Source organism: Mobula hypostoma, chromosome 8 (genome assembly GCF_963921235.1).
Source record: "Mobula hypostoma chromosome 8, sMobHyp1.1, whole genome shotgun sequence".
Taxonomy (NCBI): domain Eukaryota; kingdom Metazoa; phylum Chordata; class Chondrichthyes; order Myliobatiformes; family Myliobatidae; genus Mobula; species Mobula hypostoma.
In genome coordinates this window covers 21,280,356-21,307,252 of record NC_086104.1, presented here as the reverse complement: position 1 = coordinate 21,307,252, position 26,897 = coordinate 21,280,356, and the positions used below count along the sequence as shown (strand labels likewise).

General features: G+C 39.7%; 2 protein-coding genes across 8 annotated transcripts in view; one reads left to right on the top strand and one right to left on the bottom strand.

The window, feature by feature from the left end:
- The first annotated feature begins 408 nt into the window (after positions 1-408).
- Positions 409-23,920, top strand: mrpl4 (mitochondrial ribosomal protein L4). Of its 2 annotated transcripts, none has more exons than XM_063055561.1 (9): positions 409-603; positions 9,764-9,845; positions 11,101-11,266; positions 12,193-12,244; positions 12,665-12,782; positions 13,792-13,898; positions 18,137-18,246; positions 21,375-21,448; positions 23,634-23,920. In XM_063055561.1, exons 1-9 carry the CDS (start codon positions 541-543, stop codon positions 23,777-23,779), a joined length of 918 nt encoding a protein of 305 aa, XP_062911631.1. In that variant the 5' UTR covers positions 409-540; the 3' UTR covers positions 23,780-23,920. The 2 variants fall into 2 exon arrangements, with proteins under 2 accessions (XP_062911631.1, XP_062911632.1); XM_063055562.1 differs by having other exon boundaries at positions 411-524.
- Positions 23,799-26,897, bottom strand: part of hyls1 (HYLS1 centriolar and ciliogenesis associated) — a 20,755-nt gene continuing 17,656 nt past the window's right edge. For all 6 annotated transcript variants that reach the window (XM_063055557.1, XM_063055559.1, XM_063055556.1 and 3 more), the window contains 4 exons: positions 25,523-25,586; positions 24,428-24,509; positions 24,312-24,344; positions 23,799-23,993 (listed from right to left, as the gene is read on the bottom strand). In XM_063055557.1, coding sequence (XP_062911627.1) covers positions 23,862-23,993; positions 24,312-24,344; positions 24,428-24,509; positions 25,523-25,586 — 311 coding nt within the window. In that variant the 3' untranslated portion in view covers positions 23,799-23,861. The remainder of the gene's footprint in view (positions 23,994-24,311; positions 24,345-24,427; positions 24,510-25,522; positions 25,587-26,897) is intronic.

The window sequence follows — 26,897 nt, the reverse complement described above, 5'->3', positions numbered from 1 at the left end:
TTGCGTACTGGAAATGACAAACAATCTTGAGATCAGTCATTCATTATCTTCCTAAATGACGGAGAGAACTCAGGGGCTAACTAGCTCGCTGCAACTTCGTAAAAACTCAAATGGCATTATCAGGAATATTTATCAATCAAACGTCACTAATTGGTTCCTTCTAGTCCGACAGCATCTATAGAAGGAGTAAACTGTCGACGTTCTTCATCTGTACTGGAAATCATCTGCAAAAGCTCCCGAGTTCTTGATTCCTCCTGCTTTTCTCGGCCGGTGCGGTGGGGTTAGTTCTGCAGCGGTGTGACGTCTCTTTTTAATGCCCCCAAAAAAGATGGCGACAGCGTGGCTTCAGGGTTGGCGATTTGGACGTGAATCGGCCAGCGCAGGATTTCACACGGTTAATCTCGCGAGGTTTCGTGCCTTTCAACCGGCGTGGACCTCTTGACCCAGCGGGAGCTTTGCGAGTGAATTGGACGGTCGGCGAGGCTGTTCGGCGGCATGAATAGACATTAGTTGAGCGAAGTGGGGTACGGATTCGTCGGCATGATGATCTCCGGGTTAATGCGCGTGTGTCGCCCGAGGTGTTGCACAGATTTCGGTTCAAGGGTAAGGCGGCTTTGCGGCCCAGGCGGGCACCGGGTTTTAAAGGGGCGAACGGTGACTGCAGCAACAGTGGCCTTTTGCTGTTAACGTGTTGTTCAGCTTTCCATCAAATCGAATACAACCGTCTGAAACGATTCCTTTTATCCCAGTCGGCTAAGAAGCGCCTCCAGTTCCGAGGTTGAGTGAGGGTTGAACATCAGTCCTCAAGCTCCTCCAACATAATTCCTCATTTGCTGTTCTACCCGCTGTTCCCCCAGCAGGTCGTGTTTTGCTCCAGATTCCGGCATCTGCAGTTCCTTATATCCTAATCCTTCCTTTGTTGTGTGTCAGTCTGATTCCCCTTGTCAAGTTTGGGGATCAGTCTTGATTTAGTGGACAGGGCAGGAGGACATACCCAAAGCAGTTCGAACTAATTTATAAGTACATATGTGTCACCACATACAATCCCCTAATATAATCAGTGAAAGACTGCACCCAACAGGGACAGACAACAACCACTATGCAAAACGAATCCAACAAAATATACAAAGTGCAAAAATAAAGAGAAAAAAGTAATAATACATAAATAAGCAATAAATATTGAGATCATAAGATGAAAAGTCCTTGGAAGTGAGTCCATAGTTTGTGGGAACAGTTTAGTGATGGGGCTAGTGAAGTTATTCCCTCTGGTTCAAGACTTGATGGTCAAGGGTCATAACTGTTCTTGAAACTTCTTCCTGATGGCAGCAGTGAAAAGGGAGCATGGCCTGGCTGATAGGGGCCCTTGATGAATGCTGCTTTTCTGTGACGGTACTCCATGTAGATGTGCTTACTGGAGGGAAGGGCTTTCCCATGATGGACCGGACCATATCCACTACTTTTTGTAGGCTTTTCCGTACCAGGCTGTGATGCAACCAGTATTATACTCTTCCCCCACATCTGTAGAAGTCTGTCAAAGTTTTAGATGATATGCCAAATCGTCGCAAACTTCTAAGAAAGTAGAGCTGCTGCCATACTTTCTTCATAATGGCATTTACATGCTGGACCCAGGACAGTTCCTCTGAAATGATACTTATTTTACTTTTTATTTATTGAGGTAGAGAGCAGAATAGGCCCTTTCGGTCCTCCGAGCTTCATCGCCCAGTATTCCCTGATTTAGTTCTAGCCTAATCGTGGGACAATTTACAATGACCAATTAACCTGCCAACTGGTACATCTTTGGACTGCGGGAGGAAACTGGAGCACCCGGAGGAAACCCACACAGTCTACAAACTCCTTACAGGCTGCGGTGGGAACTGAACCTAGGTCGTTGGTACTGTAAAGCATTGTGCTAAGCACTGCATTACCAGGCCACCCCATATTTAATGACACTCTTAGAGAAGCTCCAGCAAAAGAACTGCATGTGCTAAATCGGTATGCAATAGACCAGCAATCTTAGAACCAGTGGGTCAGATGCAATCTCTGCAGTACTCCTACATATAATTGTAAAAGTTGTTTAACAACTGTTGAGATAAAGAGACTGAAAGACTATCTTGAACTGTAATTGGACCTAACACCATCCTCTCAGCATTTCTGGATGGATATTGCAGCAGTGTTTATCCAGAAATGTTGAGAGGATGATCGATTTCAGCTTCTTCCTGACAGAATCAGAGTCAAGTTTATCTTCACTGACAGGTGTTGTGAAATTTGTTTTGTGGCAATAGTGTTGGGCAGTACATAAAATGTACAATAAATTACAATAAGAAATATGTATAAATGATTTTATTATATAAAATAAATTTTAAAGTATTAAGTACAGTAGTACAAAAAGAGATCAAAAATAGGTAGTGTTCGTGGATCATTATCCATTCGGGAGTCTGATGGTACAGGGGAAAAAGATATTCCTGAATCATTGAGTGTTTGTCTTCCGGCTCCTGTGCCCCTTCCTGATGGTAGCAATGAGAGAAGGACGTGTCCTGATTGGTGGGGGTCCTTAATGATGGATGCCATCTTATTGCGGTTTTGAGTTTACAGTCCTCAGCAGCTTTTTCTGATCCTGTGCAGTGGCCCACTCCATACCTGTCTGTTGTCACAGAAGGTGGACTTAAGGCAATTCAGATCACTCCATGTGATTGTCAAGAATCCCGTGAGGGCGATGGCTATGGGATCTGACTTCAACACCGCTAAAGTATGGCACTGTCATCTGTTCAACAATGGTAGAGATTGCCCAGTTATATCCTGTCCCATCCAAAATAAAACAATCTGATTACTGTTTATTCCCAATTATCAACAAAGCAATTTAAATTGTCAGTAGTGCAATGCTCACCCAGTTTAGGTTTTGTCAGTTCAACTTGGTACATTATCTCATCATAATGTAAACCAAAGAGCAGAGTTCAAAAGATGAAGTGAGAATGGTTGCCCTTTACGTCAAGGCAGCTTTTGCCTGATTGTGGCTCTAAGGGGCCTCTACTATTCAGTGGGCATGATTTTGCAAAACTCTGCTTTAATTGTGTAAAGTTGACTCCTACGGTTCTAGCTCATTATTCCAGCTCTAGGATATTATTGCAATAGTTCCTTTGGCAATGTCTTAAGGACGCATGGAAATACTACGAACTTGGGATTCCCCTCCAAGTTATATACCATTCTCCCTTTTAAAAAAATTCCATTTCTCCATCATCAGTGGGTCTGTATCCAGAATTCTGATAAGAGAACCTGCAGCAATTCTAGGAAATGGCTTACCACCAGCTTCTCAGGGCAAGTAAGAATTGAGCAATAAAGACTTCTATCCAAAGGGGTTACAGGCTTATTCTCTCCTGCTCATATACGACTGTGGTGTCTTCTCTGGGTTCTATCCTGCTGTTCGGACAGGACTTAATTAGGGGTTGTAATGTGATCGGGTGTGATTCTGTGAGGATGATTATCTTTTCAGCTTATTTATAAATGGTTGTTCCCTTATTTTAATATTGTGATTCTAGATACCACAGCTAAGGGAAACATATACTTGATATTCAAATTCATGAGTCTTGCAAGATCTTGGTGTTAATGACTCCTCCAGAGTTCAGAACAAGAGATTAAAAGCCTAATCATGGTCTGATCAGGGACAGTCAGCATGGACTCGTGAAGGGCAGATCGTGTCTAACAAGCCTGATAGAGTTCTTTGAGGAGGTGACCAGGCATATAGATGAGAGTAGTGCAGTGGATGTGATCTATATGGATTTTAGTAAGGCATTTGACAAGGTTCCACATGGTAGGCTTATTCAGAAAGTTAGAAGGCATGGGATCCAGGGAAGTTTGGCCAGGTGGATTCAGAATTGGCTTGCCTGCAAAAGGCAGAGGGTGGTGGTGGAGGGAGTACATTCAGATTGGAGGATTGTGACTAGTGGTGTCCCACAAGGATCTGTTCTGGGAACTCTACTTTTTGTGATTTTTATTAACGACCTGGATGTGGGAGTAGAAGGGTGGGTTGGCAAGTTTGCAGACGACACAAAGGTTGGTGGTGTTGTAGATAGTGTAGAGGATTGTCAAAGATTGCAGAGAGACATTGATAGGATGCAGAAGTGGGCTGAGAAGTGGCAGATGGAGTTCAACCCAGAGAAGTGTGAGGTGCTACACTTTGGAAGGACAAACTCCAAGGCAGAGTACAAAGTAAATGGCAGGATACTTGGTAGTGTGGAGGAGCAGAGGGATCTCGGGGTACATGTCCACAGATCCTTGAAAGTTGCCTCACAGGCGGATAGGGTAGTTAAGAAAGCTTATGGGGTATTAGCTTTCATAAGTCGAGGGATAGAGTTTAAGAGTCGCGATGTAATGATGCAGCTCTATAAAACTCTGGTTAGGCCACACTTGGAGTACTGTGTCCAGTTCTGGTCACCTCACTATAGAAAGGATGTGGAAGCATTGGAAAGGGTACAGAGGAGATTTACCAGGATGCTGCCTGGTTTAGAAAGTATGCATTATGATCAGAGATTAAGGGAGCTAGGGCTTTACTCTTTGGAGAGAAGGAGGATGAGAGGAGACATGATAGAGGTGTACAAGATAATAAGAGGAATAGATAGAGTGGATAACCAGCGCCTCTTTCCCCAGGGCACCACTGCTCAATACAAGAGGACATGGCTTTAAGGTAAGGGGTGGGAAGTTCAAGGGGGATATTAGAGGAAGGTTTTTTTACTCAGAGAGTGGTTGGTGCGTGGAATGCACTGCCTGAGTCAGTGGTGGAGGCAGATACACTAGTGAAGTTTAAGAGACTACTAGACAGGTATATGGAGGAATCTAAGGTGGGGGCTTATATGGGAGGCAGGGTTTGAGGGTCAGCACAACATTGTGGGCCAAAGGGCCTGTACTGTGCTGTACTATTCTATGTTCTATGCTGTATGTTCTAATCCATTGATTGAATCTCTCTTTATATATCAAACTAGTCATCCCTGAAATCGGTCTAGTCTTGCCAAGTTGTAGATGATTGCATTAAGAGATCATTACTCCTGTATTCAAATCTAGTTGTCTTCCAAATCACCTGCTAAAACCTGTGTGCTGATTTATTTCAGTACTTCTGTATCAATACACCAGTATCAGGATTCAAACATCAACATTTCCCAGTTTTCTCTAACTAGAGAAAGGTGCTGCTTTTCCTATCGAAGTGGATAATCTCCAATTTTTCCACATTATATTCCACTGTAAATTGCATAATTTTTCTAGACCGCAAGCGAAGTGGTCATTTCTGAGATAGCTGTAGAAATTTGTTTTTTGTCTGTAGCAGTTGCTGCACTATGTGGAATTCTTTTCAAGCAACTTTTTCTCTATGTTCTTACATAAAAGCTAGTTGACTTTTTGTTATTCCTTTTCATTGAGTGTATTAGTAATTTACTCATTTTATATGCTGTAATTTTGTTTTGCTTCTGTTCTGTCATTCTTCCTATCTGTACTATCAATTACTGCATTTTTTTGTATTTGTTAATTATTTTTCCAACTTCCCAATGATAATCGCAGTTTCTTTGTAAGTTAAGTTATTAACAAAGAAAGACCTTCTGTAAGGAACATGCTTTACAGAAAGTCAGCATGGACTTGTGAAAGGAAAATCATGTCTGATGAATCTCAAAGAATTTTTTGAGGATGTAACTAGTAGAGTGGATAGCGGAGAACCAGTGGATGTGGTATATTTGGATTTTCAAAAGGCTTTTGACAAGGTCCCACACAGGAGATTAGTGTGCAAACTTAAAGCACACGGTATTGGGGGTAAGGTTTTGATGTGGATAGAGAATTGGTTAGCAGACAGGAAGCAAAGAGTGGGAATAAACGGGACCTTTTCAGAATGGCAGGCAGTGACTAGTGGGGTACCGCAAGGCTCAGTGCTGGGACCCCAGTTGTTTACAATATATATTAATGACATGGATGAGGGAATTAAATGCAGCATCTCCAAGTTTGCGGATGACACGAAGCTGGGCGGCAGTGTTAGCTGTGAGGAGGATGCTAAGAGGATGCAGGGTGACTTGGATAGGTTGGGTGAGTGGGCAAATTCATGGCAGATGCAATTTAATGTGGATAAATGTGAAGTTATCCACTTTGGTGGCAAAAATAGGAAAACAGATTATTATCTGAATGGTGGCCGATTAGGAAAAGGGGAGGTGCAACGAGACCTGGGTGTCATTATACACCAGTCATTGAAAGTGGGCATGCAGGTACAGCAGGCGGTGAAAAAGGCGAATGGTATGCTGGCATTTATAGCGAGAGGATTCGAGTACGGGAGCAGGGAGGTACTACTGCAGTTGTACAAGGCCTTGGTGAGACCACACCTGGAGTATTGTGTGCAGTTTTGGTCCCCTAATCTGAGGAAAGACATCCTTGCCATGGAGGGAGTACAAAGAAGGTTCACCAGATTGATTCCTGGGATGGCAGGACTTTCATATGAAGAAAGACTGGATGAACTGGGCTTGTACTTGTTGGAATTTAGAAGATTGAGGGGGGATCTGATTGAAACGTATAAAATCCTAAAGGGATTGGACAGGCTAGATGCAGGAAGATTGTTCCCGATGTTGGGGAAGTCCAGAACAAGGGGTCACAGTTTGAGGATAAAGGGGAAGCCTTTTAGGACTGAGATTAGGAAAAACTTCTTCACACAGAGAGTGGTAAATCTATGGAATTCTCTGCCACAGGAAACAGTTGAGGCCAGTTCATTGGCTATATTTAAGAGGGAGTTAGATATGGCCCTTGTGGCTATGGGGATCAGGGGGTATGGAGGGAAGGCTGGTGCAGGGTTCTGAGTTGGATGATCAGCCATGATCATAATAAATGGTGGTGCAGGCTCGAAGGGCCAAAAGGCCTACTCCTGCACCTATTTTCTATGTTTAATAGAACATCTTTCAAAACTTCTCAATTAGCAGTAACAGTATGCTCCAAAAGTAGAGATAACTGTGATGTGGAAAATTGCCAATTATTTTGCACAGAGAATCCCACAAATAACAAATAATATTGATCTGTTAATTTGCTTTATGATGCTCAGAGTGCAGATAAGAACTTCCTTGCCTTTCAGATCTCCAGAGCTTCTACATCCACCTGAGAGATTAGGAGGAAGCTTGGTTCAAGATGTCACATGAGAGATGCATCTCTGCTGGTACATTAATTTCTCAGGAATGCATCTTAGTGTCGAGCCAGATTTCCTTGCACGAGTATCAACATTGAGACCTAACCCACAATATTATGATCCTGGAAAAATTGCTACCTTTGAGCCGTGGATGACACTTATCACTATATCTGGGGATATGATTAATAGTATTTCTAAGATTCTCTTCCTGGATAATTAACCCATCCATCACGTTGCAGAGAAAATGTTTTGAGGCAGAGGATAAGATCTATGCTTATGCAAGCACAATTGGCTGTCTAGACCACTGAAATTTTGCTTTGTTTTAAATCACTATCAGGCATTTTGACTGCACATTGTGAACGGTACAACATATCATCATATGTTCAAAGTTCAAAGTAAGTTTATTATCAAAATACACAGGTGTCACCATATACAACCCTGAGGTTCATTTTCTTGCGTGTATGCTCAATAAATCCAATAACCATAACAGAATCAATGAATTTGGGCATTCAGCCCATGGTGCAAAAACCAACAAACTGTCCAAATACAAAAAGAAAGAAATAATAGCAATAAATAAATAATAAATATTGAGGGCATGAGATGAAGGGTCCTGAAAGAATTTCAGGATGTATATTGTATACATTTCTCTGAGACTAAATGTACCTATTGAAAGTGAGTTGCGGGAACATTTCAATGATGTGGCAAGTGAAACTGGGTGAAGTTATCCCCCTTGGTTCAAAACCCTGCTGATTGAGGGGTAATAATTGCTCCTGAACCTGGTGGTGTGAGTCCTGGGACTTCTGTACCACCTTCCTGATGGCAGAAGCAAGAAGCGAGCGTGGCCTGTGTGGTGTGGGGAGTCCCTGATGATGGATGCTGCTTTCCTGCGACAGTGTTTTCTGTGGATGTGCTCAATGGTGGGGGAGGGCTTTACCAGTGATGGACTGGGCCACTACCTTGTTTAGGATTTTCCGTTCAAGGGCATTGGTATTTTCATACCAGGCTGTGATGCAGCCAATCAGTATACACTCCACTGCACATTTATAGAGGTTCCTCAGAATTTCAGAAGCCATGCCGAATCTTCACAAATTCCTAAGGAAGTAGAGGCGCTGCTGTGCTTTCTTGTCTGCTGGGCCCACGACAGGTCCTCCGATACAATAACAGAGGAATTTAAAGTTGCAAACCTTCTCCACCTCTGATCCTCCAATAAGGCCTGACTTGTGGACTTCTGGTTTCCTTCTGAAGTCAATGATCAGCTCCTTGATTTTGCTGACATTGAGTGAGAGATTGTTATGGCAATTCATATTATTTTGAGTTACAACTATGTAAATTGACACATTATTAACTTCAGTCTCTCTCCTTCCTTCTCGTGATTCTTATTTTTATGTAGGAGTAAACTCCCTCTGCTCCCCTTCCCCGAAAACCATTCTACACTATTAAACAATTTTAAATTTTATTCAGGATACCCAACTCTATCCAATGATATTCCATCTGAGTGAAATATAACCTCAATTTGAAAACCAATGATCAATTTAAACTCCTGTATCATATTATTATCATATCCAACCTCATCAAAATTAATGTTTTTGATTGCAATTGTTAGAATCAAAGATGGGCATTAGACAACTAAACAAATATTTTCTGTCATATACAGTGGATTCTGCTTATTTGGTACAATTCTTAAAGAACAAAATCTAATTGAGAAAATAGCAAGGATTCCCTTCGTTTATTTGGGGCACTGTGCTGCTTAATTGGGACAGAAGACTGCTGCCGAACAGTTTCTGGTTACCATCAGTTGTATGCACCTGTGCGGTTGTTAGACACCACACCGTGCTTAGAGCAAAAAGTTTTTAAATAGTGTCAGTTGCACATGTATGTGTTCAAAAAGCAGTGATCTTTGTCACTGATAGTTGGCAAGAAATAAGCAGTAAGACTATTCACAACTGTTTTGTTCACTGTGGTTTCAAGCATTCACGCTTGAAGATGCCAGAAATGGTGGAAGTGAAAATGAAATAATTTCTCTATTTCGACAAGTTAGGAACTATGAAGATTTGGAGAATCCAGTCATCGATAGCATTGTATGAAGGCAGTCCATTATCTGCATTAGGTGTCTGTGTTGATTTTGTTCATTTACAGTCAATCAAAAGAACATGGCAGCATACAGTGGATGAATTCCTCCATCAATAACTGTTAGCAACTAATACAGTTTTATACTACTGTCATAGTGTTCTAACTTGTTCTGTATTTCATTTAAATACTTAATTTGTTACTCAGTTAAATAGTAGTTTGTCATTTTTATATCTTTTTAACTATTTCCGTGAAACTGGCTAATTGAGTAGCTGCTTAATTGGGCCAGAATGTACTAGTCTCAATTAACTGGAATTCACTTTTTTCAAACATCTGTGTAATCCTTTCTGGATATTGACACTTTTTCTCTATATTTTAAAATGTATGATATTGAAAACATTTTGGAATAAAATTACTTAATATTCTTTAACGTTTGCTTTTGGTCAAAAGCAACCTTATTTTTAAACAGTTCAATAGAATTGTGTATGTCTGGTGACAGTGGGGTGACATTTGCACGTTTCTGCTGGTTTATTTGAAGATGTTCTTTTGTTCCTCTTGAAATAGTTGATGTCCATTCTATCTGGAGGAAATGATTTGCCATCAAATCTCCGTCTCCAAGCAAACTTATTTAAGATTGAGAAGAAAGGTATGCTGTTTAATGTTACTTGAGCTAATTAAACTTAAGCACATGGTCAGATGAATATTGAAAGCAAAATAACACATGACAAATCTCAGTTTGCTGCTCCTTAATTTGTAAGAATCATCTGACTTCAGTTCTGTTCCTTCAGTTAGTGAGGAGAAAATTACAAGCATCATCATGGATAGAGACATTTGCCTGTCTTTGTCAGATTGTCCTAGGTTTCCATGGTTGTTCCTTCACTAAGTAAGTGCAGCTTGGTACAGAAATTCTATCAAGGTGCTTGATGCATGCATCCTTTTTGTTTCTGGTTCTAAAGTATGATTCACTTTCTCACAAAGGTGGAGTACTGTTCAACGGTGTGCAATTTGTACTGGATTGTGTTTCCCTGAATTTTGTCTGTTCATGCTGTGGAGCACACAAAACAGGGCTCTCAAATCGGCAGGCTGTTCCCAGAGATGCTTACCTTGCTCCAATCTTGATGATCTTCCAATACAATGAGATGTTGCTGACTGGCACATCGCACACTACAGTGCTTGCTAAGGGATCCACTATATTGGGGCAGGCAATGCAGAGGCTTTGTGGAGGATTGCAGTCTAAGGTCCTTCTGTCACTGGCTATTGAGAGGCTAAGCCCCATGTAGAAGCCACTCAACCACTGGAAATTTGTAGCATCCCAGGAAGCCTCTTGAGAGCTGATAATACTCTATGCAGTTTGTATAGAACTGGTAACACTATAATGTATTGACTGAACAACACCGAGTATAAAGAAAACCATGTACTTTGGTATTGGTTACATATATTTTTATGACTAAAGCTTAATTTTGAAATACAAAATTCTCTCTTAGATGTTCAAGATTCTGTTTTATTCCCATATTGATCTACTTCATCTTAACATTTTCAAGTTCCCAGAATTTCTAGGCCCATGCTTACAAAAAAAAATTAGGTCTGCTGCGTCCAATAAGTGATTGATAGGAAAAAGCTATTCAAGATGGTAATGAAGTGATAAATAAAATTGGCTTCTTGAAGACGAGGGTTTCTGATTACAGTAACTTGGTTCTTAGTCATTTATTGTGGATAAACTTACCAGCTAAAGCTTAATTACTAGGGTACACTGAGATCAGCCTGAGGCAATGTGTATTTTTTCAGGTTCTTTCTTTCAAGAATTATTACAAAGATCAATTATATTTGACAGATACTATGCATTCAAGAACAGGTGGGGGGAAGATTACTATCGTACTCATATTCCACCTAATGTATTTCAGAACCATCCCCGATTGATTCTGGGGCGCCTGTTTTGAGAAAGTGTGAAATTGCTATTCCTTCACATCTCAAGCCCAGTCAAGCTTGGCTGGAATCTCTGCGGGGCTATGATGCTGAGAACTTAGGTGTCGTTGAATTACATCCTGATGTCTTTGCAGTACATCCAAGGTATTATAATTAATACTTTTTAAGATTATAATGGAAATGTTAATTGTTTATGATTATCTTCATGCTGTTCTTTCATCTTCTAATGATAATTTTATTGTTTTAGTAATATTAAAATAAGACGAGACAAAGGAATTTCTTCTTTGAGGGTTGGAAATCTCTGGAATTCTCTGCCCCACATAGCTGCGTCCTAAGCCATTAGGTATATTCAAGACTGACAATATCATTGGAATATAAGCAAATTACGAGTAATGGAGATCAGAGAAAAATGTAGATGATGCTAATAATCAGCCATGATTCTTAACTGTACGGGTGATAGTATGAAATATATTAATTTTTTTTTAAAACCTTGCATCTTTTAAATTTTAAGTATTTCAGACTGTTTCAGTTATAATTATATTTCTGGCAGATGTTTATATTATTTATTTAATCACAAGGGGATGGGTGAAGAGAAGTGGGGATTTTATTAAATGCAGTATCGTGGAAAGCTGAGGCTTCTTTTTACATTCTGTAGATGGTTTTCTTTATTCTGCTTGTTGTAAAAGGTTACACATTGGGATATGTTGCCTAAAATGGCTTAATGATTTATTTCAGTGGATCCTGGACCTTGAATCCACTGTACAAGTGTTTTGCCATTTAAATACAGTTTGCTGTTGTCTGAGGAAAGTATCTGGTTAGGCTAATTGAATATGTGCTGAACAAATCGCTTCCTCTGTCTTTGAAGCTTGGGAGGGGAAGAGTATGATAGAAAAAGTGGTCAAGGCAGTTCCATGAAAAGTAATACCTTTGAATGCAAACCTTGGAAAATGTCTTGAACATTGTATCTGAAGTAGCACCCTACCTTATGTGAAGTGATGTTGATCATTGTGTATTTACCGTTGCTTTTTAAGAGAAACTGATACCAAGGATTTTTATGTGCTTTTAAACAGAATTGACATTCTACATGAAGTTGCAACTTGGCAGAAAAACTTTAAAAGAATAGTAAGTAGTGTGCTTTTAATTATTTTTGTAAAATGCTGACTGTTCTGTTCAAAATCAGATTTGATCTCAAGTTTAAAGTGCTTTAGAAATAGAGGTGGGTTATGTAGCTCCTTGAACACATTTCATTGTTTAATTAATTATGATTGATCTGTTCACTAATGTTACCTACTGCCTTTCTCCATACAAAATGTAGCAAACTGTCTTTAAACATTCATTTGACCCAAATCCACATCCTAGAGTTCTGGGTATTCACAACCTTTTTTGGAAATAATGTATCTGCATCTAATCCACCCAAATGGAACTTTAAATTCAAGTGGTTGTAAATTGCTATCAAAATTTATCAATGATGTAAATGAGGACTAGACAAATATTGAGTGGGGATAAATAAGGTGTATTCCTGGCCTGTTTTAAAATTTGTAGAGTCATGCTAAAGTGAAGACTCGAGCTGAAGTAAGAGGAGGAGGCAAAAAGCCATGGCAGCAAAAAGGAAGTGGTAGAGCACGCCATGGAAGTATCCGATCACCAATATGGAGAGGAGGTAATCTTCTATTACTTTAAGCAATGATACAGGGGCTCCCCAGTTTACAACAGAGTTTTGCTCTCAAGGTGGTCATAAAATGAACAGTTAGAAATGCAGCTGCCTGGCAATATATTTTATTAAAATCATAAGCCAACCAACACTACTGTGTCAAAGTCTTGGAATCCCTTATTAGCAACAATCTTGAGTTCCTTCATTGGAAATCTCGTAATGGTCCAAGGAGACAGCTCCATCATCAATTTCTCAAGGGTGGTATTTGATGGGCAATAGATACAACTTCACCAGTATTGCCTGCATCTGTTACATAAAATAAATAATCAACATTTACAATACTGATGTCTTTTTTCACCATTGTTTTCAAGGGTATCTATTTTTATGTGGACCATTTCTCACACCTCCTCCCTCTTTGGATCTCTGTTTTCAACTCAGGAGACAAACTGTCCACTGACATTTATTATAAATTCATCGACTCCCATATCTACCTGGACTACACTCTTCCCACCCTGTCGCTTGTACAGAATGCCATTCCTTTCTTCAATTTCTCTATGTCAGCTGCACGTGCTCTCAAGATGAGGCTTTCCATGCCAGGATGTCTTAAATGTCCTTTTTCAGGAAATGTGTCTATCTTTCTACGGTAGTTGATGGAGACGCGTCTCTCATTTTCTTCATTTCTCAGACTGCTGTTCTCACCCCATCTCCCTATTCCTCACTTTTCACCCTACTGGCCTCCACAATCAGTACACCATTCTTAATCTTTTCCTCCAGCTGTAACAAGATCCCACCACTAGCCACATCATCGCCTCCATCCCTTTCCACAGATAAGCAACTCTACAGTTCTCTGCTTTTTCCATTTCCATGTAAGTTCTTTTACCTTAAAATTTGTAACACTGTTATTTATATTAAAACAATTTACAGAGGTTGGGTGGGTGGTCTGGGAAAGAACTGAGTAAGTGATAAACTGGACAAAGATCTGCCCCAAGCACAATAAGCATTGTTTTTTTTTCCATAGGCGGTATTTCCCATGGTCCTCGAGGGCCAACTAGTTATTATTACATGTTGCCCATGAAGGTTCGTGTACTGGGCATGAAAGTAGCTCTCACCATGAAGTTTGCACAGGTAAGTGCATTTTTCATATCCCGATTTACAAAATTTGCATCTGCTTCTTCACTTGACTGTTTGTATATCTGGTGCGCTCTTTCTTTCTAGCTGTGACGCGGAGGTATATTTAACCAGAGTGATAATATTTATAATTACATGTTGTAGAGTAGTTCTTCTTGTATCCTGCTCACCCACTTAATGTACTGTCATTCATGTGATGTGGATTAATTAAGAAAGCACCTGACTTAATTTATGATACAACTTTTTAATAAAGATGTACTGTACTTTTTGAGATAAATAATTTATTTTGCAAATGTTCTATAATAGTGAGATCTGGATGCATGCATTTCTTCTAAAAAATTATTTCTAATTAAGTAAATAATTAGAATCTGCACAAAACAATTCCATACATTGCAGTGATTAGATTTCTGACTGAAAAAATTAAGCTATGAAAACATTTATTCTAATTTCATAGAAATTTATCCTGGGTGCCTAGGGGCAACTTGAGTAGCAGCAGTACTATCAATGGATGCAATTAAATACTGTCATTTCAGCCTGATACAGCTAAAAAGCACAACTGCTTCAATGGTCGGGACAGGCAACAAAGATGTCTTAATGTGTTTTAATGAACTTTTGCTGTTTAGAACTGATGGAAGCAACACTGATTGTGGATGGAAGCATGTCCATATGATTCCACGGAGGAAGCATGGCTGTAGATCAGGGATACAAGTGCATTTAAGGAAATGGAGTTTTGAAACTACTAGTACCGAATATCTTGCTGGCAAACATGTAGTCTCAGTGAATAAAATTGATGATCTCAGAGCTAGGGTGCTGAATTAGAGGGACATTGGGACTGCGTGTGTTCTTTGTTTCACGGAATCCTGGTTAACCCCTTCCGTATGGGATGCAGCAATTCAGATCGATGGGTTTTCTATACACCATCGGGATAGATCTCTAGAGTCTCTCAAAAGCAGAGGTGGAGGAGTATGCCTCATGATCAACTCTTCTTGGTGCACAAATATATCAGTGCTTTCCCAATTCTGCTCACCAGACCTGGAATATCTAGCAGTAAAGTGCCGTCCTTTTTACCAAGTGGGAATCTCCGGGGTCTTTTTGGTAGCAGTCTACATTCCACCTCAGGCCAATGTCAATCAGGCTTTAGATGATTTGAGCAATGGTATCAACATGCATAAAATAGCGCACCCCAACACCTTCATCGTTTTAGGGATTTTAACCAGGCCAGTCTGAAAAAATCACTCAGCAATTGCCATCAACAGATCACTTGCAATACTAGAGTAAACAACACACTGGACCATTGCTACACCACCATAAAGAATTCCTACCGTGCTATTCCACGCCCTCAGTTTGGGAAGTCTGATCACCTGGTTGTACTTCTACTCCCTGAGTATAAGCAGAAACTGAAGACTGCAGCATCAGTAGTGAGGACCAAGAAGGTATGGATAAGGGAAGCACAAGAGCACCTACAGGACTGCTTTAAATCAGTGGGCTGGACTGTATTCAGCAATTCACTTCGAACCTGGATAAGTATGCTGCAGTTGTTACTGATTTCATTAAAACCTGTGTGGATGAGTGTGTGCCTACAAAGACGTGTTGTACATTTCCAAACCATAAACTGTGGATGAACCAAGAGGTACATTGTCTGCTGAAGGCTACATCTGTGACATTCAAGTCTGGCGACCCAGACCTATACCAGAAAACTAGGTATGATTTGTGGAGGGCTATCTCAAGGGCGAAGCGACAATTTCGAACGTGATTGGAGGCAACATCGGATGTACGAGGATTCTGGTAGGGTTTGCATGACATTACTTCCTACAAAGCGAACCCATAGCATGAATGGCAGCGGTGCTTCACTACCAGATGAACTCAACGCCTTCTATGCCCGCTTTGAAAGGGAGAATATAACTACAGCTGTGAAGACACCTGCTGCACCTGATGACCCTGTGATCTCCGTCTCAGAGATATCTTTAAAGAGAGTGAACCCTCGCAAGGCGGAAGGTCCTAACGGAGTACCTGGTAAGTCTCTGAAAACTTGTGCCAGCCAACTGGTGGTAGTATTCAAGGACATTTTCAACCTCTCACTGCTATGGGCGGAAGTTCTCACTTGTTTCAAAAAGGCAACAATTATACCAATGCCAAAGAAAAATAATGTGAGCTGCCTTAATGACTATCACCCAGTAGCACTCTCATCTACAGTGATGAAATGCTTTGAGAGGTTGGTTATGACTAGACTGAACTCCTGCCTCAGCAAGTACCTGGACCCATTGCAATTTGCCTATCACCTTAAAAGGTCAACGGCAGATGCAATCTCAATGGCTCTTCACACGGCTTTAGACAACCTGGACAACATAAACATTTTTGTCAGGATGCTATTTGTGGACTATAGCTCAGCATTTAATACCATCATTCCCACAATCCTGATTGAGAAGTTACAGTACCTGGGCCTCTCTACCTCCCTCTGCAATTTGATCATAGACTTCCAAACCAGAAGACCACAATCTGAGCGGATTGATGATAACATCTCCTCCTCGCTGATGATCAACACTGGTGCACCTCTTGACTTGACTAGGAGCTTTCAGCCATCACATTGCCTGCTCCCGTCGCCCTCCCCCAATCGCTGAAAGACTTAAAGAAGTGGCCCACAGAGCGAAGACGCCTGTGCGTGTATTTGTTTAACGTGTACTTGATGTAGCACTCCAAGAAGCACACGACACTTCACAAATCAACCAACTGATTCCAGTGGCATGGAAACCACGACGATAGGAGCTGATAGATGTGTTACAGCCTTCATCCGCCTTCACAGCCGTTGAGTTTGAAGTAACTTCGTCTGCCTGTTCCACCGTTGAGGTCTTGGTTGGATTGTTCTTTGTCAGGGACCTCACCCTCGACCTTACCGCCATGGGTGACCCTACCAGGAACATAGCTCCAGACAGCATTGCTCTCGGGATCACAGGACTGCACAAGTTTCTCTGCTGCGACAAGGTGACAAACCACGGAGAAGGTGCTTAGCCCACTGCTCTACTCTCTATATACCCATGACTGTGTGGCTAGGGATGGCTCAAATTCTATCTATAAATTTGCTGATGCAACCATTGTTGGTATGTCAACATTGTTGGTGGTGATGAGAGGGCATACAGGAGCAAGATATGCCAACTAGTAGAGTGATGTCGCAACAACCTGGCACAACGTCATTAAGACGAAAGTGCTGATTGTGGACTTCCGGAAGGGTAAGACAAAGAAACACATACCAATCTTCATAGAGGGATCAGAAGTGGAGAGAGTGAGCAGTTTCAAGTTCCTGGGGGTCAAGATATCTAAGGATCTAACCTAGTTCCAACATATCGATGGAGTTATAAAGAAGGCAAGACAGTGGCTATATTTCACTAGGAGTTTGAAGAGATTTCTATGTCAACAAATACACTCAAAAAATTCTATAGATGTACCATGGAGAGCATTCTGACAGGCTGCATCACTGTCTGTATGGGTGGGGCGGGGGGGTCTACTGCACAGGACCAAAAGAAGCTGCAGAGGGTTGTAAATTTAGTTGGCTCCATCTTGGGTACTAGCCTACAAAGTATCCAGGATATCTTCAAGGAGCGGTGTCTCAGAAAGGCAGCGTCCATTATTAAGGACCTCTAGCACCCAGGGCATGCCCTTCTCTCACTGTTACCATCAGGTAGGAGGTACAGAAGCCTGAAGGCACACATTCAGCGATTCAGGGACAGCTTCTTTTCCTCTGCCATCCAATTCCTAAATGGACATTGAACCCTTGGACACTACCTCACTTTTTAAATCTATATTATTTCTGTTTTTTTGCACCATTTTTAATCTATTCAATATACGTATACTGTAATTGATTTACTTATTATTATTATTTTGTTTTTTTCTCCTATATTATGTATTGCATTGAACTGCTGCTGCTGTGTTAACAAATTTCATGTCACATGCCGGTGATAATAAACCTGATTCTGATCTATCTATTTAATGACCATATGCCAGCTACTAAGTGAGATATCTTTTTGTCTGATTTAAATTGGTCGTGTTAAATAATTTTAAGCTTTTTAACTACCTGCATGGCTTTAAGGAATAACTTTAGAAAATAAAGGAATTATTTGCCGGCGTAACTGGACTTGTGCATCGTATTCTCAGTGTTTCATCAGTTCATTCGCTTTCTGTTTTTATTTTAAATAACACCCACCATCACAATTCCTGTTAACTACTTATAGTTTGGTTTTTAGGATTACCTTCATATTGTTGATTCTTTGGAGATGCCCAGCCCAGATCCTCAGTATCTTCGTGACTTGGTATCACATAGGCACTGGGGAGATTCTGTTCTTATTGTTGATGTGTGAGTACTTTTTTTCTGTTCATGATGTGAAGGTTAAATCTTTTACAAGCTGGAAGTTAATTTTAAGTCTTGAGTATTGGTACAAGTGTTTTAATCATATGAAAATGTTTGAAGCTGACCCCTTCTATGTATACATGTGCCAGTATCTGATTCTTTCATTTTGCCCTACTCTAACCCTATTTTGTCATTCCCAGAACTCCTATCTTGAATCAGACCTCTGCCCTGCCACAGCACCCAAGTGTTGTTATCAAAGTAGCTAATGGGAAACTGTAACTTGCCTCCCCCTTATCTCTCAAACTATCTGTTGATTAATATTCTTGCAATTATTATGGTTATACAAAAGTTACTTATTTGAGGTACACAGAAGATTGCACATGCTGGGAATTGCAGCAAAAATCAAACTGCTGGGTCGGGCAGCACTTACAAAGGGAGAGTCGATGTTGCAAGTTGGGACCCTGTATTAGAATAGGGTAATTTGCATCCTGTTGTTGTCCCTGCTAATCACCCCCCCCCCCCAGCCTCCATCATTATCTTCACTCTTCCCTCTTCTCAATCCCTCCACTTTTTGATCTGGTGCTCTGCTTCCTATTCCTCTGCCAAACTAGTATAAACCTTTTGAGAAGCAGTTAGAGCTTCTGAGAACCTCCCAGCCAGGGTGCTGCTTCCCCTCCAGTTAAGATGCAACATGTTACTCTTGCACAGGTCGCCCCTGCCTCAGAAGAGATTACAGTAATCCAGGAACCTGAAACCCTGCCTCAGGCACCCATTCATCTGTTCTATCTTTCTATTCCTACCCTGGCCAGCATGTCTCACCGAGATTAATCCAGAGATTACTGCCTTCAAGGTTCTGGCTATCAGCCTTTTTCCTAACTCCCTATACTCACTGCATACAACCACTTTCCCCTTTCAATCTATGTCATTGTTGCCAATGTGCTTACCACATTGAATTCCATAAGAATATTCTGTATCTACTCTGAGATGGCTTGGACCCTGGCATTATTCCCATTTTCCTGCAGAGGTCTATATTTCTTCATTTCGCTACCTGTTTTATGTTCCGATCCAAAATAAGTACTTTGCATCAGTATGTACTAAGACCACCATGGAAGATAGGGAGACTAGTGTGTAGTAACACACACAAAATGCTGGAGGAACTTAGCCTGGCCTGCTGAGTTACTCCAGCATTTTGTGTGTGTTGCTTTGGATTTACAGCATCTGCAGATTTTCTCATGTTAGAGATTAGTGTGGTGTGTGCTAATATAATGGGGAATTTTGAGATCAAAGCAAGAGGCAGTGTTTGGTTTCTTAAAGAACATTTTTGGGTGAACAAATCCCCAAGGCATGATAGAATGTACTCTAGGTTATTGAGAGAGGCACAAGGTGAGTGTGCTGGGGCCTTGACGAATAAATATCCCAGATGACTAGCAAGAGGCTGAAGTTTCATCATTCAAGAAGGGAAATGGGGATAATCCTATAAGTTATAGACCAGTGAGTTTCGTATCAGTGGTTAAGGAAGTTATGGGAGAGGATTCTTAGTGATAGGATTTACTAGCTATGGCCTACTAGGGACAGTCAGCCTAGCTGGGCTTTGTGCAGGGCAAATCAGGTTTTATTAACTTGAGTTTTTTGAGTTCATAAAAGTGATTGATGAAAATGGAGCTGTGAATGTTGGCACAGCCTTAGAATAAAGCAGGGGTTCCCAACCTTTTTAATGCCATGAACCCCTACCATTAATCGAGGGGTCCATGGATCCCCAGGTTGGGAACTCCTGGAATAGAGGGATGTCCATTTAGAATTGAGATCAGAAGGAATTTCTTTAGCCAGAGGGTGGTGAGTCTTTGGAATTGATTGCCATGGACAGCTGCAGAGGCCAAGATATTGAGTATATTTAAAGTTGAAAAGTTCTTGATTAGTCAAGGCATCAAATGCTACAGAGGGAAGAGTATGGGATTGAGAGGGATAATAAATCAGCCATGATGGAATGGTGGGGAAACTTGACAGGCTGAGTGGCCAAATTCTGTTCTTATTATTGTAGGCTTATCAAGAAGATTAAGATGCATGGGAACCATGGTGAATTGGCCATTTGGATTCAGAATTGGTTTGCCCATAACAAGAGTTAATGGGACTTATCCTGGCTGGAGGTCTCTGACTACTGGTGTTTGCAGGGATCTGTACTGGGATCTCTGTTATTTGTATGTGATGTGGATAGCATAGAAGACTGCTAAAGGATACAATGGGATATAGAACAGTTGCAGGTATGCACAAGAATTGACAGGTGGAGTTTAACTTGGCCAAAAATGTAAAGAGACATTACACTGTTAATGGCAAGTCCATTAATGGTGTTGATGTTCTGAGCTCCAAAAAGTTGCTACACAGGTTGATAGGGTATAAAAGACAGCATATGGCATGCTTGCCTTTATTAGTTGAGAGAAACTGACTTCAAGAATTGGGAGGTTTAGTTAAAGCTTTATAAACTAGTTAGACTGCAGCTGAAGTATTGCATTCATTTCTGGTTTCCCCATTATATGAAAGATGTTGCAGTTTTGGAGAGGGTACATAAGAGGTTTACCAGGAGGCTGCATGGATTAGACAAATTTGGGTTGTTTTCTGTGGAGCAGCAGATGCTCAGGAGAGCGCTGATAGATGTTTATAATACTGAGCATAGATACAGTCGACAACCGATATCTTTTCCCCCAGAATTGAGATGTCTAGTACCAGAAGAGATGCATTTAAGGTGAACTTGGGTAAATCCAAAGGAGATGTACAAGTCAAGTTTTTTTTTAAAAACAAAGAAGCAAGTACAAATAGAGGCTCTTATATAGGCACATCAATGTGTAAGAAATAGAATGATATGGACATTGTGTAGGCAGATTGAGTTCAGTTGGGCATTTGACTGCTAATTCAATTTGTTCAGAACAACAATGTGGGCCATGGGCCTGTTCCTGCACTCTGTAAATAATAGCCTTGAGAATGTCATACTTGGTTCTTGATCCGAAGAAACATGTTTTCCACCCCATTAATACACAGAGGAAATCTATATGTTTACCCAACCTATTATATTTTAAATTTAGATGAATCAATTAAATTTTCTATATATTGTGAAATGGGTTAACACTTGTTTATTCCTTTAGTAATGAAGAAATGCCAGAAAATATTTTGGAGGCAACAAAAAATTCCAAAACTATAACAGTGATGCCTGTCTTGGGTAAGATTGTTACTTTAGTATTAATGTTGTTCGGTAAAAGTAATTTTAGTTTGTTTCAAAAAAGGTGCAGAGGGAAGAATAACACAACAGCTACCATATTCAGAACTCTCTTGAAGCTGAATTATTGTTTCCCAAATTGCACATCATCAAAAACAATTCATATAACACTTTACTCCAATTTTTCAATATCCATTCTAATTCAAAAGTGAATGGCGTTTTTAATATGTTGCCATTCATGCAATTTATTTTCCTAATTCATTTTGCGTTAGGTTTTCAACAAATTTGTTATATGAACAGTGTTAAAAAGCCTGCATTGATAGGCCAAAGATATTATGAAATCAGATTGTTTCAAGCAAAACCACAGGCTATAAATTTCATTGCAACATAGAACATAGAAAACCTACAGCACAATACAGGCCATTTGGCCCATAAAGCTGTGCCGAACATGTCCTTACCTTAGAAATTGCCTAGGCTTACTCATAGCCCTTTATGTTTTTAAGCTCCATGTACCTATCCAGGAATCTCTTAAGAGACGCTATTGTTTCCGCCTCCACCAGCAGCCCATTCCATGCACTCACCACTCTCTGCGTTTTTTTAAAAAAAAACAACTTACCCCTGACGTTTCCTCTGTACCTACTTCCAAGCACTTTAAAACAATGCCCTCTCATGCTAGCCAATTCAGCCCTGGGGAAAGCCTCTATCCACATGATCAATGATTATTTCAATACTAATTTCTGTAAAGACCTAATATCTGAAACTACTATCCATTTCCAATCTCAATTTTGAAAAGGGAGTGAGGGGAAAACTCACCTTCCAACTATTGTTCCAATAAAGATCATCTCATGCCATTTTAGATTGTAATTATCTCTGGAACAGGTTCTATTAATTAAAGAAAATGTACAGAATTCATGGCAAGATTTTGATCATTAACAATAGCTATAGGCTACTCCTGTGTTACAGCTATTCAGATTATAGAAATTTGTCCTTGCGCACTTCCGAAATCACAAGCTAAACTTTTGAGATATGGAAAAAAATCCTGTAAGGAATTTTTCATGGGGAAGTAAAACATAAACATTAATAGATAATTGATTTCTTTCAACTTGCATTTTTGACACATCTGCAGATGATATATTTGCTTTACAGAAAGTTGTAACAATACAATCTAATCCCTTCCCTCCACATCCACCAAGTAACAAAATGGCACATAATTTGTTTCTCAATTTTTTTTTTTTACTTTGTCCCTAGCAGTTTTTACCAATTTAAAAAAAAATTCTGGTTGGATCAACTAATCAGAATTATATGTGAGTAATCGCAAGTCTTGTTGGCCCTAATTCAAAAAGGTGCATTGACCAAAATGGTCAGATTTCAGTTGCCAGACTATTATTCAAAACAAAATTGTTACACATTGCCGTGAGCCCCAGGAAGTGTAATCTTGAGTGAATTTGGTACATTGAGGAGTATTATGTATTAAAACTTTTGCAATCAAGTCTGTGGGTAAGTTGTATATTACTACAAATTATGGCTTTTAGCAGTGTAATGCAAATTATATTTGAATTTGAGGTAGTTCAGAAATACTTAGAGTCGCCTATTTTTCCATTAATGTTTAATAATAGCCATTATTCCTCACTGTGCCTTGTGACACAGCAGGCAGCAACCTTGCCATTTCATTAGCATTTTGTCTGTTTTTTTTTTACGAGGCTGAGTTGCTAGCATGATGGTCAATCCAGCATGGATGGAAAGTATGCAAGGAGCTGGTCACATTCGAACCCAGGATCACTTGCCTCCAAGCCCTATGCTGATGCCATTACACCATTGGCTGGCTTAATAATAGCCATAGCCTGATCTAATTTGTGGTAATTAATGTGGTCTAATTCATTTAGGAAAAAAAAGTATGAAGTCTTGCTAAATATTTGCTTGCCTTTGCACAATATGCAGAATATTCTATTCTTACTTTTTTCCTCTTGTGCTCGCCCATTGTTGCACAAAGTTCTAATTGATAATAGCAGCTCATTTACAGTATTAAATGCCTTCTAGGAAATGAGATGCAGAACTGATCAACGTGCACAAACTCTTGTGTGCACTCCTGCAGTAAGCTTAGGTCAACCTGTGATTTAAGTATTATTGTTGTAACATTGATTTAGCATACATTCATAGTTTTCTGAAATTCTGCTGCATTCTCTTTCAGCGCTGAATGTTTACAGCATGCTGAAACATGAGACCTTGGTTCTAACATTGGATGCAGTTGGTTTTCTAGAGAAGAAGCTTTTGTGGCACGATACCAGATTCTCCCCCATCTATCCATTCAAACTACCTTACAGTGACTTTTCTTGAGAATAAAGTATAAAATGGGTTTTAAAAATAAGCTTTTATTTTATTTCAATAAAATAATTGAATTGATTGTCTGCATTTGTAGCTACAAGGAGCAGAAAAACTTCTGGGGAACGGTTCCATTTGCCAACTCGTGTCTAATCTGCCATCGTAATGCAGATCTTTTCTTGTCCGTTGGTACAATGTAGTTATTGGGAACATAAATATGTTGAGGTTTCTGAAAAGCAAAATTCAAGAAGTGTTAGGCTTTTGATAAAGTGCTAGTTATCTAGAAGCTTGTACAAAAGCCAAATTAGCAAAAAAGGACATCTATTTTCAATAATGTGATTTCAATTAAATAACTTGCCAAGTGATATTCAAACATCTTTAGAGAATTGAAATGATTGTGATTAGAATTCTATTACTTATTTACCAGATTTTTAAATGATGTAAATCAAATTATGACGACAATCATGATTCAAGTAAATTTGTCCTCTAGCAGTGATTGTGGAAAAATGATGCGGGAAGGCAGTAGGAAAATTAAAATATTACATACCTGAGGTAGTTGACTTTTATAAAGCATTTGTTCCTAAGAAAGAAAATTTATAATTGAGGTTTATCCAATAGTGCTAATGTTTTAGATATTGCTATTTCCTTAAGTAGGTTACATACCCTTATACCCCATCGTAATTCTTTCCTATCCTTTTCTCCTGGTGTTTTGAAAGTTTCCCAGTTTCGCTTGTATTCAAAATATCTGACAATAAAAACAGTGAAATCTGCCAGTAAAATCCATGTTCAGAATAGTTATGAACATTAGCTCTTAAATTTGTCCCCAGTTTATTTAAAAACTCAACTGCAGCATCATAGTTACACAAAAAAATTGGGTCTAAAGTTTGTATGAGTGAAAATGATTTGGATGAAAATGTTCCAACTCTGAATTTTTTCTGGAATTCTTTAGTAACATCATACTTATAGTCATGGTAGGCAGAATCACACGTGGAATCAAGGTGATAAGTACCAGAACAAACTATGAATTAATTTTACTGCAAAGTATATTGCATTCTTATTTTTCACAACAGTGGCTGTATAGTTAACAAATTTAATTCTCTCACCTTATCTATATTCATTATCCTTTTCCCTCAGAGTCCCCTAACAATCATCTTCCTTCTCCTTACCAAGAAAATGGTGAAAAAGCTAACCCCAATTTTCAAACTCTCAAAAAGCAGCAATTAAACTTGATCTTTCAACTGTGACAAGTCAGGGTCAATATTATTTAAAAGAAATAGAATGTCGTGGTACACGAGATTGTGCTTTGCCTTACAGCTGTAGCAGCCCATATTCACTGCTGATCCTGAGTGCCATCTATGAAGTTTAAACATTGGCTTTATGACAATGTATGTTCCTGGAGCTTTGCTTTCCTCTAACACCCCAAAAGCATACTGGTTGATAGATTAACTTTCATTATAAAATTATCCTCATGACTGGTAAGAGAATCAGACTAATGGAAGTGTGGAAAAATAGGAGGTTGATAAAGTAGCCTAAAGTGATACAAGGAAATATACTGAGAATATGGATTAAGAGTTCTTTGGCAAAGTAGCTGTATTTGGTCTTGGACACTGAATGCATCTGAACTACTTCATGAGAATGTAAATGACAGAGTGATGTTGAAGGATACAGTAGGTACATATAACAACTGTCAAAAAGAAACAAATTATCCTGAATTGAATTATACATGGAATAGAAATAATTAATGAAGCCAACACTCACTTTGCTACAGGATCAGTTTTCTTTAAGTTTCTTGTGTGAGGATGGTCCATTATTGGTCTTATAACTGCCAGACATTGATTTTGAAAAGGGTAAATAACAATGAGCATTTTGGTTAGAAAGTATGAGTTTCCATCACATACTAATATCTGAAAGCATAGGTAACAAATTACCAATCATTTAAAGGTTTATTCTAAGCAATCTCCAGTTCTCTCAGTCCTATAAACCAAGTTAAGAAATGTTTGAAGTTTAATGGGATCTTATGCCCAAATAGCACTTCTCCCACAGTTCAAAGCCTCACAAAAAAATAGGACCACTGGCAATACTGACCTCAGTGTGCTCAGGCTTAGAGAGAAGTTAAAGCTGGAGTTTATTTTTATAGGAATGTTACCAAACACTATTACAACTTCTATAACAATAGTTCCATGGGTCAATGAATACACTACACAGTTGAGAGCCAGATTCAGGGTGCAAGCAAAGGCAAATAGCCTTATGGACTGAAAAATAAAGCAAAAAAATAGAAAACTAATTCAATGTTTCTGATTACCTTTAAATTTCAATAATACTTTTAGAAAACATCTTTTGACAATTTGTCACAAACAGGAAAATCTGCAGAAATCCAAAGCAACACACACAAAATACTGGAGGAACTCAGCAAGTCGGACAGCATCTATGGAAAAAAGTAAACAGCTGACATTTTGGGCTGTACCCTTCCGCATGAAAGGAAGGGGGAAGGAGTAAGAAGGTATGGGGTGGGGGGTGGGGGATGAAGAAGTACAAGGTGGTAGGTGATAGATGAAAATGGGTGAGTTGAGTATTTGATTGATGAAAGAGCTAAAAGGCAGGAGAAGAGGGAATCTGACAGAAGACCATGGAAGAAAGTGAAAGGGAAGGAACACCAGAGGGAGTTGATGGCAGGTAAGTAGATAGGTGAGAGAGGGAAACAGGAATGGGGAATCGTGAGGGGAGGCAATTACTGAAGTTCGAGAAATTGACGTTCATGTTTTTGATTAAGTAATTTTTGTTTACATAATTCATTACAGACTATATGCAAAAGTATGTGAATGGCGTACATCATCACACCACATCATATTTGCACACCTCCCTGAAAAGTAAAATGAAACTAATGTTATCCCAGTGCTATGTTTTTCTTTCAATTAGTTTTATGTTCTGGAGTTACAATACATAAAATGAATTCCGGCAATTACCGGAGGTTCAAGAAATCAACATTCATGCTATCAGGTTGGAGGCTACCCAGCCAGAATACAAGGTGGTATTACTCCAACCCGAGTGTGGCCTCATCATGGCAGTAGAGGCGGCCATGGACTGACATGTCAGAATGGGACTGAGGAAATAGAATTGAAATGGGTAGTTATCC